General features: G+C 43.3%; 2 protein-coding genes across 3 annotated transcripts; both read right to left on the bottom strand.

Annotated features, from left to right (window-relative positions):
* Positions 1–4,951: 4,951 nt before the first annotated feature.
* Positions 4,952–9,011, bottom strand: LOC139838212 (probable beta-1,3-galactosyltransferase 8). The gene is made up of 9 exons (XM_071827591.1): positions 8,796–9,011; positions 6,761–6,961; positions 6,586–6,653; positions 6,299–6,483; positions 5,960–6,226; positions 5,765–5,852; positions 5,548–5,673; positions 5,355–5,464; positions 4,952–5,234 (listed from the first exon to the last, which is right to left on the bottom strand). The coding sequence occupies exons 1-9, from the start codon at positions 9,009–9,011 to the stop codon at positions 5,083–5,085; spliced, it is 1,413 nt and encodes a 470-aa protein (XP_071683692.1). The 3' UTR covers positions 4,952–5,082.
* Positions 9,012–9,168: 157 nt separating this feature from the next.
* LOC127340212 (mitotic spindle checkpoint protein MAD1) lies at positions 9,169–16,085 on the bottom strand. 2 transcript variants are annotated; one of them, XM_071828554.1, is made up of 17 exons: positions 15,755–16,085; positions 15,317–15,416; positions 14,839–14,999; positions 14,498–14,695; positions 14,327–14,419; positions 14,054–14,176; positions 13,359–13,594; positions 12,963–13,134; positions 12,610–12,705; positions 12,318–12,521; positions 11,795–11,957; positions 11,358–11,445; positions 11,205–11,274; positions 10,509–10,637; positions 10,393–10,431; positions 9,840–9,940; positions 9,169–9,731 (listed from the first exon to the last, which is right to left on the bottom strand). In XM_071828554.1, exons 1-16 carry the CDS (start codon positions 15,986–15,988, stop codon positions 9,851–9,853), a joined length of 2,196 nt encoding a protein of 731 aa, XP_071684655.1. In that variant the 5' UTR covers positions 15,989–16,085; the 3' UTR covers positions 9,169–9,731; positions 9,840–9,850. The 2 variants fall into 2 exon arrangements, with proteins under 2 accessions (XP_071684655.1, XP_071684654.1); XM_071828553.1 differs by having other exon boundaries at positions 9,807–9,940; positions 15,755–16,084.
* Positions 16,086–17,344: the final 1,259 nt, after the last annotated feature.

Below are 17,344 nucleotides of genomic sequence, written 5' to 3'. Positions count from 1 at the left end.
TTTAATTATTCCAATGTTAGATAGTGCCACTGATGCTGCATCGACATATTTATTGGATGCAAATTGTGTGTACTACATCAAATAATATTAGATGGTAATATCATCACACAAATTTCTTAACTAAAACTGATGCCATCCCTGATTGTTGAACTTCAGATGCTGGTGCTTGAGCATATTCTTGGGCGTGTACAAAATTCTGATGATTTAAAGCATGTTTGGCATTTTGAGGACTTGGCATGAGTCTTTCACTTGATTAGTAAAACCATGATTATCCCAAGGATCGGAGTAATTAGATTAAGGGGTAGTACTATAAAGGGAAACATTGTAGGTGTTCAAAAGTGCACCATGCCAACGCTAATAAAAACATTAGTTGTTACCTTCTACAATACTGATATGATCCATTTCTGCAGGTTGCGGTTTCGAATAAAACATTACTGTGACTTTCTTTCTGGTATGATTGTCTTTGGTCGTAACACAATTTAAACCCATATAAATGTGTATAATTGAACTTCATAGTTGTATGTAGGACATGTTAAAACATGAATACCTAATTTGGTTCCACTTTGGAGTATGTACTGAAGTTACTTGAAAGTTCTTATATTATTGTGCACGAGTTCGAAACCTAAATAAATCCCGTCATTATGTAACTTTTATTGTGAGGCCACTATGTTATTCCACTTTGGAGCAATTGGAAAGCTCTTTGATAGAGCTTAAATGTTATATAAGGGCTTAACTGGTTATTTTCTTGTCTTTGTTCAAGTCTTTTGTACCCTGCATCTTTACAAGGATGAATTAGGCCAGTGATTTATTCAAATGGCATATAGTTTATATAGGAACCTTCTCGCATAGTATATTGCAACCTTTTCTTGACTTATCTTTAATAACGAATATGATAGTACCCGAGTTAGATACATCGAGGTAGTATACATAAGAGGATATTTATTCAATTAAAAATCAATGCATGCAGATTGTTGAGTAGAGGTACTTCCACGATGCAGAACAAATGCACATGTGGTAGATATGGGATCCAAACTGAAGCTAACTTTTGTACTATTGTCAGGTGTGAACATTTCTGGAAGATAATTTGTCTTGTGTTGGACTATGCTATACTTCGTAACAGTAGCCTGTTGTGCCTTATTATTTTATGCCGATGATGCACCTAATGTTCGGAAGATTCAGCAATCTAGAAACAATATTGTACATTAAAGGTTGAATCTATCTCTTCATGCTACTATGGTTTTTTTTTTTTTTGTGTGTTGGTCAGTTCAATACACCGCTACGCTTCCAGAATGGTATTCAGCGAAAGAAGGACAAACAGCTGAGCCACTGCTGTTGTAGGCTCTGTGTAGTAACAATGCCGCTCATGATCAGTATTCTTGAATTCTTGATGTGCTACATAAGCAATGGTCAATCCATTTGTATCGTGTCGACTGAGTATGTGTAGAGAACTTCATAATACTCTAGGTTGTGTTCAGTTTATTTTCTTCTTTTAGTAATTGTTCAGTTCATTAGAACTAATAAAGTGATGAGACAATAAAGTTGATCTTCTTTAAGGACAATTTGATCCCTTCTATTTGGCCAGTATTCCAGATTTATTTTAAGCAATTTTTCATCCACTAGCCAGATCGCATGCGCGGCGGATATTTTGCTAGTATAGATAATGCATGCAAGAACTGATTATGTCATAGTGTTTCGTACCTTGTAGCGGTTCTGTCCTTTCTCTGGCTGTTGTAGTGGCCGCTTAGGGTTGCGGTGGTTCAAGCTCATTCTATATTTTTCACATATACTTATAGATGCAAGTAGGCAAATATTAGGGTATTCTTTGCCCAGTTTAGTGCAAAAATGAATTAAAATGATGACACATCTAAAAAGAAGTTAGTTTACTTTTAACCAAAGAGGGTAGAGGGTACCTTAATCTTGGCCCACTTGCATCACTACCCGTTCTCTCGCCCACTTGCCACAGATTTTGGTATATAATTGTCGGTGCACCCCTCCCCCTTCGTCTTCACCTGTCATCTTCCCTTGTACTTATGTAATCCAGATCCGATCTAGGGTTTTGCAGTGTTGTGTGTCCTTCATTGTTCCCTGTATCAATATCTATTTTTGGTTGATTCCCAAATCCCACCACCATATACCCCATATTGCTAGGGTTCATGGTATTTATACACCAAACCTAGTTTAACTCAATGCATTTGGTCCTTAACGATATGAAGAACATTGAAAGCTTGATAAAGAAACTAAATTTGCCGGAGGCAAATCATGAATGAGTAAATATAGGCTGGAAGGGCAACAATAAGTATCGGGCAGTGCAACCACCAGCTCTAGGGAAGCTGATGTCATAGCTAGTGGTCGTCCCTTGTAGATGTGTTGGCAAAATACGTGGTCCAGGTCTCGTGCCCCTTGAAAGGTTTTGCCACGTGGTCAGAACTTTTAGTGGAGTGACCTCCACCGGGCCACTCGGTAGCATAATAGGTTTCAATCAAAAGGTGAGTATATTCAAAGGTTGAAAGGGTCCTATAAAATCTAAATCCCACAAATCAACAAGTTCTATGGCTATAAAACAATTCATATGCATTTAATGACACTTATCAATATCAATAGTTATGTGGCCACATATTAAGACTGGCTTTTCAGAACCTTGGTGCATGTGAACCCACTTTTTCAAAAGTGTGTTTGTGATGTAAAAACATGTTTTAAACATCGAAACACAAAATAAATTCAAAGGTGATCTCAAACATGCATGTGCCCTGGACATGAGTTTCGTGACGAAAAAACCTTTTATTTTGCCTCGACAAAAAAGTGAAATTTTGCATGGCTATATAGCAGTATATATGTGACGTATTTTGTCTTTTTTTTTATTCTGAAATAAAAAAGTGGTTTCTCCGCGAAAACTTTCTACGCACACATGAAACATGCATACGTACCCGTTATTTTTATTTCAGGATTTTTTAACATTTGGAAAATGCATTTCCCACCTGGATTCACGTGCATCCAGGTTCAACCGGGACTTTTCCGCCACATATTGTAATACCTTACTCGTAGTTCTTTGTCAAGCGTAATGTCCTCTATAAGCATGATAATGCCACTTCCTCAAAATAGGCTTATGTTGTACACGACTTCTAATAATGCCATCAACTCATTTTTTGTACAAGAAATTATCATCCCAAAAGTATTTCCTCAAATCATAGAAAACTTTTTTTTATCATAAATAATATGAGGAGGGACTTAAATATCTTACAGATAAGAAAGAGGCTAAGCCCGTGCAAAAGATGATAGCTAATTTTTTTTGGTAGTAGCATAATTTGTCTGAGCTACATCAAGTATTTTTCTAGCATAATAAATAACTTTTAATTTCTTGTTAACTCGATGACAAAGAACAACACCTATTGCGTAATCACTACTTCACTAGCATCGAGTTAGGAGGTTAAATAATTTTTACCGAGCAACCGATAGGAGCTTTACCTTTCTATGTAGAAGAGGGAAATATACAAAAAAAAAATCATTTTTATTAAAGAAGCAAGTGCAAACCCTTATAAAGGTGGTTGAACAAAAGAGGTGGTCACAAGGGATTTTCTTCAAAGTCTAAAATGTATCAACACTCTTCATGGAAAGAGAAACACACATAGTTGTGCAAAATCTTTGTAAGAGACCTAGATATTTGCAAAAATATTCAATCAACCACAAGCTAAGAACGGCATGATAAAATAATCTTATTATACCTTCTATATGTATGGTGTATGGTAATTTCTCGATTGCATCAATTTTTTTTCTTTGTCCACTTCAATTCCTCTTCCAGACACTCGGTGACCAAGAAGAATACTTTCATTTACGATAAATTAGAAACAAATCCAATTCAACACAAGATGGTGATATTCAAAATCTTTCAAAACTTAGCTAAGATTATAGAGACAATTATGAAAAGGAGTAACATATATAGAGAAATCATTTATAAACAGCTCCATAATCTTTTTACAATAATTGATAAATATAGCATTCGTCTGCTTTTTGGAAAAGGTAGAAGGTGTATCACATAAACCAAAATACATTCTTATGTATGCCAAAGAACCAAAATGATAGGTCAAAGTTGTTTTTTTCCTGATCATCCCACTGAATGGGAAATTGAGAGAATTATGAATACCCATCCACAAAGGAAAAAATGTGAATGTTAGACAATGTTTTTAGTACTTGAGCAAGGTAAAGGCTACTCGTGCAACAAGTGCAGTTGCTATCACGGATGGATATTATTACTTGGAGATGTACGACATGAGGGATCTATTTGGTGTCATCGACATACCGTGATGTCAGTATGATACTACACATTGTAGGGTGGTATCATAAACTATTGTGCATGATGCTAGTGTACGATACTTCCCATTAGGCTGGTCATAGTGCATAGTGCAGTATCATATACTAGTATCATGCATATGATACTTGTCTACGATATTATCTCTATAGTGAGTAGTATTATAAACTTCTAAATTTATTGTTTTGTAGAATTCCAATGCAAATATATGTACAAGATTTATTTGGCATTTACTTTTCTCATAACGTGTGTTATGATACAGTATCCACCTATGTTACTTTAACCTTATCTCTCTTCCTTAATTAGATGTCACATCATCATCTTTGTGGCCTAGGATGCATGTGATACTACCTATGATACTAGCACTATGGCCAGCCCAATAAATAGTCTTATATTCTATCTATTTATCTTGCCAATTTAATGAAAGTACCCATGTTGCTCCCCCCACCCCCCACCCACACCCAAAAAAAAAAAAAAAAAAAAAAAAAAAAAAAACTTGTCCTAAACGAACAGCTGAAACATTTGGACTACCCAGCTCCCTTGGAACGCTACTAAGATTGAGAACCCACATCCAAGAAACTTCTTCACTAACTCAAGCAGCATATGGACGAACAACTTGCACACACAAGTTAAGAGGTGTCACTGGCACATTCCATCCATACACAGGTTCAGAGTTCACAAGGAATAAATCGATTGATGTACATCTCCCGTCCGCCTCACAAATCCGAGTTCAAAACCAAGCTCTAGCTAGAGTACTAACGGTTCATCCGGCCGATCGATCACGTCGCGCCGGCGCTCCAGACTGCATCTTGGCCTTCGCCGCAGGCGTTGTGGATGAGCTTCATCCTGTCCACGGACCTGCAGACCCCGCTGCAGGACCAGTCGAAGGACGCCGCGCACACGTTCCCCGCTCGCTTCTTCCACTCGCAGTCTACAAAACGCACGGCTGCTGATGGGCAAAAGAAGATGAAATAAAGTTGCACAGTGTAATCGATCATGCTGTGCATTTGTAGAACAAAGTGATTGCCAAGATGAGTTTATAGCCACAGACCTGGAGGCGTCGCGCAGCACATGCTCCGGTCGTCGACGTGCTCCACCTCCAGCCCGATGAGCCACGCGCCCAGAGAGACGTCCTCGTTCGCGTACCTGTGCAGGATCGGCCTGGGAAAAAAACATCATCGGATCGGTATCACGCGAGAATTAAGAAGGATTCAAGCGAAGAAACACAAGTGTTTAGAGCTTACTGGTTGACGGAGATGTAGGCGGCGAGGTCCTTGGAGACGGCATAGATCTGGCCGGTGGCATGGCGGAAGTACTTGTTCCCGACGTCCCCGAATTTCCAGTACTCCGGCTCGTGGTACTTGACTCCTCTGCGATCAACAACACATGATGGACGTCGAGGAATCAGCAGTGTACAGAAATGCATGCTCATATTAGGGGTGTGAGATCGATTTCCATTACCTCTGTGAGAGAACAGGCCCGGACTTCATGCAGCCGACGTACACCCTTGGCCGCGCCCTGTACTTGGCCAGTCTACTTGTCAGCATCCCTGCAGATGATAAGATCACAGATGAGCAAGGAAATTAACAAAAGATCGAATGCCTGACATGAAACGGCTGTCCAGTTCCAGTCCAGGTGGGCGTCCGACGTACGTACCGAGGTTGACGTGGACGTCGTCGTCGACCTTGACGTAGAAGTCGGCGTCCCAGGTGGCGACGGCGGTGGCGAAGTAGATCCTGGTCTTGGAGGACAGCTCGTGGTAGCCCTCCACGTGGTTCTCCAGCCGCATGAAGTCCTTGTACTCCGCCTCCTCCGCGTCGATGGCGCGGTCCGCCGGCCCGCCGCCCGCCGCCGTCCCGCTCCGCCCGATCACGAACCGGATCACGATCCCCTTCTCCTTTTCCAGCCTCCTCAGCTTCTCCCCTGAAAGTGCGACCTATGGTGAGAATCTGTTACGTTACGCCGGTGACAGGTGCATGTATAAAAGTCGGTTACCTGTGGGGACCCAGGTCTCGCGGAGGGAGTCGCGGCGCTTCTTGCTGCTGAAGGCCGTGTTGATGCCGATCACGACGAAGGCCTTCTGTGGGACCCTGGACGACACGCCGGCGCCGGTGCCGCCGCTCCTCGCGCGCTCCACGGCCAGCTCCATCTCCAGCGAAGACACCGCCTTGTCGAGTGACCTGTAGTGAAGCATGCACGGACTCATCAGACCTCACATAGACCACATGCGTATGGCACGATCAACTGCATGCAGTGGTTCGAGCAAGAAGAAATATGCTTACCGAATCGCGTGGTGCGTCCTGGACACCTCGTTCATGATGCCCTTGGGATCATGGCTCTGCCCCAGCTTCTGAGAGATTCAGTTCAGAGCAAGCAGCCCATGTAGTTAGCACACAGCAATTGATCGATGCAAACGCAGAATTACGAATATCTGACTTTGATCGATGCGGCATATACACTTACACTGTTGTCGTCACAGCCAGAACCATCAGAGGTCGCCTTCACCTTGCTCGACGCCGAGGCCGACGGCAGAAGCGACACCCGGCCGCTGAGGAGCAGCCCCACGACGAAGCTCGCGACGCAGAGCGCGGCCACGGCCTTCCCCGTTAGCGGCGCCCTGCCCCGCGGCAGCAGCTTCTTCTCCAGCTGCGGCTGCGCCTACACCATCGATACATCAGACGCACAGTTAGTTTCGCCATAGGAAGCTACCATCGATCATCAGGATCGCACGGCCGGACACGCACCATCATTGGCCAATCTTGGTTGCCAGAAGCCCAGAAGCTACCCGAACGCGTACATACGCGTATGAGAAAAGAGGGAAATGGGTGGCTTCTTCATCGGGCACCTGCGGAACGAGGTGACTTATGTGCCGGCCGGCATGGCGCGTGATGGAAAACGCCGGTCATCTGCCGGTCCCCGGGCGCATGCGGTTGCGGTTGCACCGCGAGCGGGTTCAGTTCGGAAGGCCCGTTTGCGTGAGGCGCCCCTCATGCCGAGCGCGTGAGGACGAGACTGGCTGGCTTGGCTCAGTTTTTCTTTTGGGTGTGTTCGGATTGCCACGCCAAATTTTGGTCATGAGTAAAAGATTGATTACGCCATTTGCTTTGCATCGTAATTTGAGGTAGTCATGAGTTGTAACTGAGATTTGATGAGAACGAAGTTAGTTCTACTCCTTGTTGTTTTGATAGTTGCCAACTTTTTAGCTTGTCAATGCTCCACTAGCAACTTTAGTTCATTTCTTTAGCGAATGTTGACCAACATATGTTTTACGTTACAGTTGGGTAGTTCAGCCAAAATATTGGGTAGTAACAGCAGGGCAATTTTAGGCAAAAACCAAAGACAGCCTAAGAAACGCCTTGTCTCGGCCACCGCCACCGCACGGCAAGGAAATGCGGTCTTACCTTACAGTTGTCAGCCTATATTCATGTGCATGGTTGAATCATATGTTTTACGTTGTAGTGATGTGCTGACGTGCAGGCGCATTAGAAAAGGAGATTGCGTGAGGCGCCTCATGCCGGAGGTGGTTGGAGCACAAGAAACTGAAGATAGCTGCGCTTTCCGTAGAGAACGAAACTGCAGTGCTCTTAGAATTGAGATTGTCAAAGGTCAGGCCGAAAAAGAATCACCGTGCTTCGAGTCACAAAAGGAGTTATATGTCATTTGGTATCATTATTTGGACCTGGAATCCTGGAATTCATTTTAAAATTTCCTCCTCGAAATAGGCTTTCGTCCCGCTATATTAATATAGCAACCAACCGATACAAGATGGAGATCACCGCTGAGGCAAACAGCACACCAAAGCCCAAAAAAAACAAAAAAAGAAGAGAAAAGAAAACAATGTCGACAAAGCCGGATCAACGAAAACGCTGATGATCCGCAACCGCTGCGCCCTTCGGAGAATTCCCACCACGAACTTAGCTCTCTGAAGCGCCGCATACCAAAGCAACACCTTCAAGAAGGGATGCGACGATGACGCCGCTGCTGCCCGGACAAAGCCTAGGGTTTCCCCCGGTATGCGGAAGGGTTGTGGGGAGGAGGAACCCCGGCGCCCGTCAAGAAGGAATGGCGGCGCCCATGAACGTCACCGTGTCGGTGTCATCCATCCGACAAGGATTTCTCCCGTCCCCCCAGAGAACCACAACCCCGGACACTTCATCGTGCTCCGCCAACCTCGCCACCCACCAGCATGCGCCACCACGGCCTTGCAATCACCAGCGCCGTCTCACCGTGGCCGACAAAACGAGACCAGCAGGCAGGAAGAGAGCCAGCCAAGAACGATAGACAACGGAACAACCACCACGCAGGAGGGACCCGCCTCCACCGCCGCCTGCGGTTACCGTCCGGACGCATCAACATGATCACACCAGGCCCAGCTGGCCCGGCCGAGCCCGGCTCATAAAGATCCCTGTCGCCGCCGCAAGATACTGAGCTGCCGTCACCGTCGTCGCCGCGCCTCAAGCCGCCTCTTCCACCCGCCGGAGATGGCGCAGACCCGCATGGGCAGGCCCGCCCTACCCGAGATGGGGCCCAAGAGGCCCGGATCTCGAGCATGGAGGGCGCCGCCGCCAGCTGCACCACCCCGCAGCCAAGGCTGGCCAACGTCGTCGCCGCCACCCACCCGGAGCCCCGCCGTCCTGGACCGCGCGCCGCCACCGGAGCCGTCGCCGACCGAAGAGCACCGCCGCCGGCAGGGACCGCCCCACGCCATCCCTCCAAGCGCGCGGGTAGAAGCAGGACCGTCATTTTATTTAAAATTTCATAGATGGACTATTTGGTTGCCACACTGGACCGTCATTTTATTTAGGAAATCCAGCAAAATGTCGCCATGGATAAACACGATTCCGAGCTGAGACCTGTCATTTACGTTTCTCTATGAAAACCATTTACAAATTCAATATTGAATTCTGCTGTTATTTGCAATTCCCTATAGCAACCAAACAAGTGTCTATTTCTAGAATTACAATGTAAATGCTACAAACGAAATGAAAGCCTAGCTTCCAAACGACTTCTTATAGAGTCTGCTCCAACAAACATATCGCAAAAGCACCCTTGGTTAATCGCAGCATCTCATCGGTAAACACAGCTCAATTCTAAACCAACTGAAGTAGAAGCCAATTTGCACCTAAGAACTGCCGTTATTTGCATGGTAACTCAACAGTACATACGATACGTTCTCCCCCCTAGGGAATATATTTGTGGTATTCCCAAGTTGCTAATTCACAAAACCCAGCAAGCTTTCAGTGCTAGAATACAGTTTATGTGCCGGTATATACAGTGTTGGAACTAAAATGGACTCCATATGATAGTACCATGCCTCAGGAACAACCTTCAACTCAACTTCTAATCCCAACATAGCTGCAGATATTGGGTGTAAGGAGCCCGCCAGACAACGAATCTGTTCTGCCAATCATTAAAATTTCATGGCATGCTGCGATAACGGAAAGATAAAACATAAGCCTTGAGTTTCTGGAACTCTTTTTCATCTACTGGTAACACATCATACCTTCAAACATAATGCAGGAATATGATTTCTCACTCATTTTGTCCTCAACATATACTTCTCTTATTAAAGGATTCCATTGTCAGGTTAGCAGTGAAGGCGGGGATGGAATTCATCTTTCTTATGAAAATCTCGACCTGAAAAGTATGGTTATATCATTATAAGCGGTTAATCTAGCTTTGGTTCAACAACAAACTATAAACAGTTCCAGAGTTTCCTTTACTTTGCAGGAGTGCTAACTTCACCATAACTATATGACTGGGTCAAGTACCTAGACCCAAATATTTCATACGCAATTTGACAAATAGCTTCGTTCCTTACTCAAGTAACACAAGAGATGCCTTGACTGAATTGCAACATTTTCCAATATTTTTCAGGAGAACTATATCTATCTAATCACCTAGACTAGTTCATTGCACAATAGTTTGTACAGATAGCATACTTTAATGTGCAATTAAGTCTGAAACACTTAAAACCTATACGTCAATTGTACTAAGCCGGTTAAGCCTTACAACAGTAACAACACTACATGTTATTTGTACAATAATTCAGAAAGGAAACATTCCAATGCAATGAATCAGTCCGATACCTGCTGAGCAATCTCATGTTGGGACGTGTAGCCATTGACCTGCATTTTTTGGTGATGTCAAACAAATGTTCCTTTAAACTATAAAAAAGAACATTTCAGCACTGAAATAAACCTACCACAATATTGGTGCTTCCTGATTCATAGACAAACTCAAGTTTTTCATCATCGCTTTGGGCATATACTGATTGCAATGTAAATCGTGTTACGTGGATCCCATTTGACTGCTGCTCATCATTCATCACTATCTAAAAATCCAAAAAGTAAGAAAATGATGTTTTAACAGTCGAGTGTGACTTAAGAACCAAGTACCAAGAAAAAAAAAGGAAGCTGGAAAAACGAGAATGGTGGCAAAGCGTCATTGTTGCTATGAGATTAAGTTGCCTTGATAATTCACTATGTGTAAGCAATTGAACATGTCATCATGCAAGAGATGGGAGGATCTGGGAGCTGTTTAACTGGCATATAAGACCTACAGCTTTGAAGTTGGGCCTGGAAGTTAGACTCTGAAGATAACCGAGGGATGCTAACTGGACTTTTTGTTCCTTATTTCTCATAAATGCGTGACTCTTTTAAGCCTCGCTCTCAAAAGCAGGATATGAAGAGAAGCTCACAACTGGAGAACAGTCGACTTGGAACAGTGCATGCAAAAAATACTGTTACTACAAGTAGCTGAAAAGTAAGATGTCTCGGCTGCTAAAAGAGAGCTCTAGGGCTACTGCACAGGTGCGCTACTTCTTGAGATCCAGATGGCTAACAGAAAAGGTTGAAAGAATTGACCCCACGATCAACTTTGTAATATTATAAATAAATACCTTATAGCCAAAAAGCGAGCAGCAAGCCTTTCGGAAGACTGAGATCCTCTCAGAAAATACTGCCTTATATCTGTTTCCAAGCAGGTATAAGGTCATCTCCAATAAATCAGAATATAAAGCTTATAACAGATATAAACTAATAAACTAGATTACCTTTCTTCACGTTTCTCTAGTGTGGCAACTTGATTTTTAAGCTGTGCTAGCTTTTCAGCAACATTTACATCTACTACAGTTCCAGCATCTGCAAGTAAATATCCAAGTTATAAATGCATTCAAAGAAAAACCAGACAAGGCCTCTCAGAGCTTGAACATATGAAGCACAGGATATTAGCAATGGAGTCATCCGGCAGAAAATGCAGATGTCTATCCTCGTTATAAATGCAACTAAGTCAAAGAATAAGCTATCAGAAATTGTAGAATGGGCAAATTTACTCAGGAAAGAAGCTGAAACTAATTACTGCATGCTACTAGTTAGATAATAATTCCCATGCGGAATGTCGAACTGAAAAGCTGGAGCATACAAGAAAGTCAAACATGCAAACAATATGTTGAGTCCATGAATAGTAAAAGTAATTCATAAGATTACTTACCAGCTTGTCCTTTTAGTTCTTCGATTGCCTGCAGCCTCTCTTTTGTTTTCTTTAGCTCAGCTTGCAGTGTTTCTATTGTCTGCTTTGCTTCACTATCCACTGCAAGAGTATTTACCATACGAAGTACTTTTGTGCTTGAGGCAGAGTAATCTCCATGACCCAGCTGTCAAATATGACAACAAATTTGAAGACATAGAAGCGTACAACACAGAGCAAATAATTGTAAGATAAACTATTATACTTCATAGTGTAACTCATAATTTCACCAACAGCTGGTTATGCTATTGGAGCAAGATGACATGCCTAGTTAAAACTTCAGTGAGACACCACCGTACTACAAAATATAACACATATGAAGACAATAGTCTGCTTCAATGAAGTTCAAAGGACAATAGCAATTGTTAAGTCGTGATTTGTTTACAAGGCAGCATATGACAGAAGCCTGCACAGCCAGTAGCTTAGGCCTGCTGAAGAGAGAAGCTAGATTGGCCACTCGCTATTAAAAATTGATCTCCATCCGTACCTTTGACTCGAGTAATGCCACCTGAGAGCGCAGTTGATCTCCCTCACGCTCCAAAGATTTTGCTTTTCTTGCTTCAATGCTCAACTTTTCATTCTTCAGATTGAGCTCTGCATTTTTTTGACTAATTAGTGTTCTCTGCTCGTGTAGAGAGCTCTCTAGTTCTCTTACTACCTTTTCCATTTGAGATAGGTCTGGTTCCATTTTCTGCATTATTAATCAGAAGAGGTATTATAAATTAAGAAAGTTATAATGGCATATACCCTCCAATATTAAGAATAGGAAAGTTACTAACCTTAAATGATGTGTCATCTCCGTCCCTAGATTTTTGGCTAGATAACATAGTATGGTCTTTTCGTAATCTATCTCTTTCTTCACTGACTGCAGTAAGCTGTTCAGAAGAAACAAGTCACAAAGGGGAAAGTAAAGCATGCTAATGTGAATTCTTGACCTATAAATGGATGAACACTCAATGTAAATATACAGAAGATTCACCATCGCAAGTATTTCTTAAGATAGCTTACGCAGCAAAAGTGCTATGGGAACATGGGACTACAAGTGTACTTATGGTATGTGTTATAGACAGAAAAAAGGGAAACATAGGTCTCAGTTTAATCCTACATGTGGCAGGGGACAGCAAAACAATACCAGAAGTTCAAGCCGCTTCACCTCCCTGCTAGCACTTTCTGCTCTCTCTTTGGCAAGGGTAGCTTCACCTTCTGCACGTTGCTTGCTGATCTCAGCAAATTCTAACGTAACCTCCAATTCTTTCAAACGTGATGTTACTTCACCAAGTTTATTCAAGTCTGTCAATGCTTGCCTGTTTAACAGTTCAAAGAACAGTATAAGTCTTAATGGGACAGGAGTACAAAATGGTACCTCCTTGTCGACAACACTATTCTTTCTCCCATGTTTTGAGCAAAAGTTATATCAAATTTATCAATAGTACGATCATAGGAGAAGATAGTAATCTGAATAGTTTTTAATAACAATGAACTATATCAGCATTTTTTTTCTTTTGTCAAAGTGATAATGGACATATACCGTTGCAAATCTGCAAAGTTGCTGTAAGAAGACACATCAGGTATGTTGCTGAGTAATGATGTACATGACGCTAATTCCAGCTCCAACTTATGTGCTTTCGCTTCGATTTCTCGCAGCTTAGATAATTCCGTTTCGGCCCGTTCCCTTCGTCCCTGCTCCTCCAAAAGCTTTTCACTTAGCAGCTCAACATTTGTGTGGACAGATTTTAGTCTTCTAGCTTCATGCACTTCTTTTTCCTGGATGTGTAGAAATCATATGGGTAAAGGACTTTATTTATTTTGGAAAATTACATGGCAGATTATTATTGAAAACCTGTGACAAAATTACATCATGCACTAACAAAATGTTTCAGGTGGTGTAGCGACCCATGAAAGAAGTCATCCAGTCAAAGAAATATCTGTGCTAAAATTACAGCTTCCTACATAGATTAAACCCTTTTTTACTTTCATGGCAGCTCAGAGAGCCACATAAGACAGCAAAAACCTCTCCCTACATGTATCCTGGATCAGTGATTAGTGCTAAGAATGATGTAAGCTTACAATAGATGTGAAACACTGATAGGTTACATATTTTTATGACAGTCATAAGATTTGCTTTCCTTATCAAAGAGTAAATGAAAGAAGCATTCCATCAAATATTCACATAACATCAGCTATCATCAAGGAAAATTCAACTTTTCAAGGCTAAATGCTCACATAGTTTCGGAGCTCCTCTTGCAAAAGCTTTATTAACTTCTGATCATCAGTTGGATTACGCTGAACAGACAGAGCACCAGAATCCAATAACCTGTGCTCTGTTTCGTTCTTTTCGCGAAGACACTGACCAAGAACATCAAATGTTAATCACTGTAGCTGCCGTACCAAAATGTAAAACAAATAGGCACGAGTATTAGCATCTGATGAGAACTCTCACAGCAGGGAAAGGAGTGGGAAATATTGATCAGCATGTCAATCAATAACTTAAATTACCTCGTCTAATTTCTTCTTCAAGTCCTCCAACTGCTCAGTTAACATCTTTGCTTCCTTCTCAGAGTTTTGGGCCCTCAGACTCATTCTCTCCAGCTATGACAAGGCATGTTCAGACAGATAAGCTAACATGCAGTGAAAAACCGATGTTCACAAGAGTCTAAGAACACAAACCTCAGCATTCAGTTTAGCGATGGATAGTTTTGAGTCGTCTTGCATATATGAAAGTTCCTTCTTAAGGGCTTTCTTCTCCCTTTCTGAACTTTCTGACAATTTCTGCAAAGTCCGTTCCAACTCCTTCACCGACTCCTTCGCAGATGCTGCTGATGTTTCGGCACTAATTCGAGAATCAATCTCTTTATTGAGTTGAACCTGCAGCACAAGCAAACCTATCATCGGTCATGTCAATTGATAAACAACAAGATGACAAAGCACACTAAAATGTGACTATGTGACCAGGTTATTATCACAGCAACAAAACGGAATTCATTTGCCAAAGGGAAAGATTTTTACACCTCAAGTTCCCCTCTCTTCTTGACTTGATCTCGGTATCGTTCGTTATACCCATCCAGCTCCTTCAATAGCCGTTCTTGCAATGCACTCTCCCGCCCTTTTGTTGCTGCTAGTTCTTGTTCAACGTAGTTCAGTTTATCCTTATATGTAGTCCTTTCATCCTCTGAAGTAATAGAAAACAAGATAGTTTATCTGTTTGTAAATATGTGCACATCCGATGGATAATGCTAAGTTGCTAACATCTAAATTCTAGACCCAGATTGCTTCGAACAGCAAAGGAAACCTACATATTGTTCATATCTTGTATAGTTCCCCTACACCCAACAAATATGAACTTATTACTATGATATAACTTGGAGGATTCTATATTATTTGACTTCCACAGTCGACGCATATTTCCTTCTTCGGCAAGTTTAACAGCTAAATGAACTGTAATTCGTGAAACTAACTCGGAACAAAATCAAGTAAACGCAAACGCACCACTCTTGGATATTTGCTTCTCCAATGTGTCAAGTAAAACTCGATACTCCTGAACATGCTTCTCTGCGGTGTCCAGTGCCACCACGAACTCGGACTTCACCTATCAGAAATGCACACAGGGAAAAAAACGTTATTATGTCTATCGAAGTGGCATATAATACTAGTAACACGACAGCAAACAGGTTATCCATTTGGAAATGCGTGATCCACTGCAGATCCTTCAAATTCAACCAACAAATCGCTATCTACGATTAGGGGGCTACAGGAGGTTATAGTAGCAGGTGAGCCCAATCTGACTTGAGTATAACAAATTTGGTACAACAGGCCACTAAGCGACAGCAGCTCCCCCCTTGAAGGAGCACATGTTGTATAGGAGGATATATGCGTACACAGAGCAAGACCATAAACAGTTGGAGATAGGGGGCGACGCGATCTCACCATCTGACGGCAGTGGTAGGTGCAGACCATGTCGTCGGAGGGCTCGCCGGGGCCGGCCGCGGCTACGAGGCCTGCGGGGCGGTCGTAGAGCACGAGGCGGCGGTCGGAGACGGGGGTCCGGCCGGTGGCGACGGCGACGGCGGCGGCGAGGTCAGGGTCGAGGTCGAGGTCTAGGTCGGCGTCGGCGTCGGCTTCGGCGCGCCGCTTCCGCTGCGGCGGAGTACGGAGCATCATCTCGCGGGTGGTTCTAGAAGCTTCCTAGGGTTCTGGCGGCGAGGGAGCGTGGGGGAAGGAAGGAGTGCCGATGCTGAAAGGGTTGGGGAGGAGGGATTTGATTTGAAATTGCGCCGCCGATGTGCTGATGGGAAAAGGCCGAGCGGCGAATGGTCATTGGAGCTTCATCAAACAAACAATGCCTATTTCACTGCCGAAAACGACTGTCATGGCCCTAATTTCCTGTATTTTCATACTGTCAAAAATACAGTATTTTTTATTTTTAAATACTGTATCTTCATTTTTTTAAATACTGTATTTTCAGTTTTTTTGGTCGCCCCAATTTTCTGTACTTTTATAAAGGCTAATTTTAGGAAGGAAAATGGTATCCATCAAAACATGTCGCAAACTCACCTTTTCTACTACTCCGTACTACTAAATTCATTTCCCCAAAAAAAATACTACTACTAAAATCATGCATTGAACCGTGCATATTTTTTCGAGAACCCGCACGAGAACTACGTGTTTTTGTATTAATTTTAAGCTTAAAATAAACCATGGTCCGGTTTCTCAAGAATCAGACCAAAAACCAAAGACATTTGCCTTCTAGCTTACAACGCACACGACAACCATGCGCCTTGCCCAACCACCGGCCAAGGTAAGGGCACAAGGTCTCAAACAATGTCACATCCATAGCAGGACTACCTAACATAACCCTAACAGTAGGAAGGCACATGTCGAAGTACATGCCACCCATGAGAAGGCAAGAGGGCGGCAGGACCTGACCAGACCTAGAGGAAGCAACGATGAGCAGGCGTCGACAAAGAGTACATGGCACTCCGCAGATCCACGCTCTAAGCATTGGCCACCTCCGACTCTAGTTGTCGTCCTGGCACTCCCGAAACAACTTCAACGGAGCCTCGAACAAGAGGATGACATCGAAATGCAACCAATGCCTGATCCAACAACTAGACCTAGGGTTTCCCCTGTTGCCCAGGACTAGGTGGAACGAATAGGGACTCGAGGACACCTTCAAGAATTTGATGCCGCCCACGGGCGTCACTGTCGTCCGCAACCACATAGGATTTCTCCGAGCCCTATCTTCAACCCCATTGACCATCAGAACAAAAGCAAACAAGAGCCATCATAGGACGCCACCGAAGAGAGACGACCACATGGCATGATGAGCGATGGAGTAGGGGTCGGCCTGTAGCATCACCCAACAGCCTAACATGGTCATGTCAAACTTACACATCCCCGCGAGACCAAGCAATGTGCATCGACGGCCTCCTGCTAGCAGCATCCATGAGGCAGAGCAACAACGATGGCCCAGGTCAGCCCGCTAACACCCCAGTGCGAGCTCCCGGAGCTCGCACG

The sequence above is a fragment of the Lolium perenne genome, chromosome 3, assembly GCF_019359855.2.
Source record: "Lolium perenne isolate Kyuss_39 chromosome 3, Kyuss_2.0, whole genome shotgun sequence".
Lineage (NCBI taxonomy): Eukaryota > Viridiplantae > Streptophyta > Magnoliopsida > Poales > Poaceae > Lolium > Lolium perenne.
The sequence above is the reverse complement of the archived record's forward strand: the minus strand, read 5'-3'. Positions and strand labels throughout refer to the sequence as shown.

Coding starts and splice junctions, on each gene's coding strand:
- LOC139838212 (XM_071827591.1), bottom strand. CDS start 9,011: ATGGCGTGGGGCGGTCCCTGCCGGCGGCGGTGCTCTTCGGTCGGCGAC. Junction 6,654..6,760: donor GTGACGACAACAGTGTAAGT/GTATATGCCGCA, acceptor TGAATCTCTCAG/AAGCTGGGGCAGAGCCATGA. Junction 5,465..5,547: donor GCCTACATCTCCGTCAACCA/GTAAGCTCTAAA, acceptor TTTTTTTCCCAG/GCCGATCCTGCACAGGTACG.
- LOC127340212 (XM_071828554.1), bottom strand. CDS start 15,988: ATGATGCTCCGTACTCCGCCGCAGCGGAAGCGGCGCGCCGAAGCCGAC. Junction 14,420..14,497: donor TCGCTAAACTGAATGCTGAG/GTTTGTGTTCTT, acceptor GCCTTGTCATAG/CTGGAGAGAATGAGTCTGAG. Junction 11,958..12,317: donor TGGCATTACTCGAGTCAAAG/GTACGGATGGAG, acceptor CATATTTGACAG/CTGGGTCATGGAGATTACTC.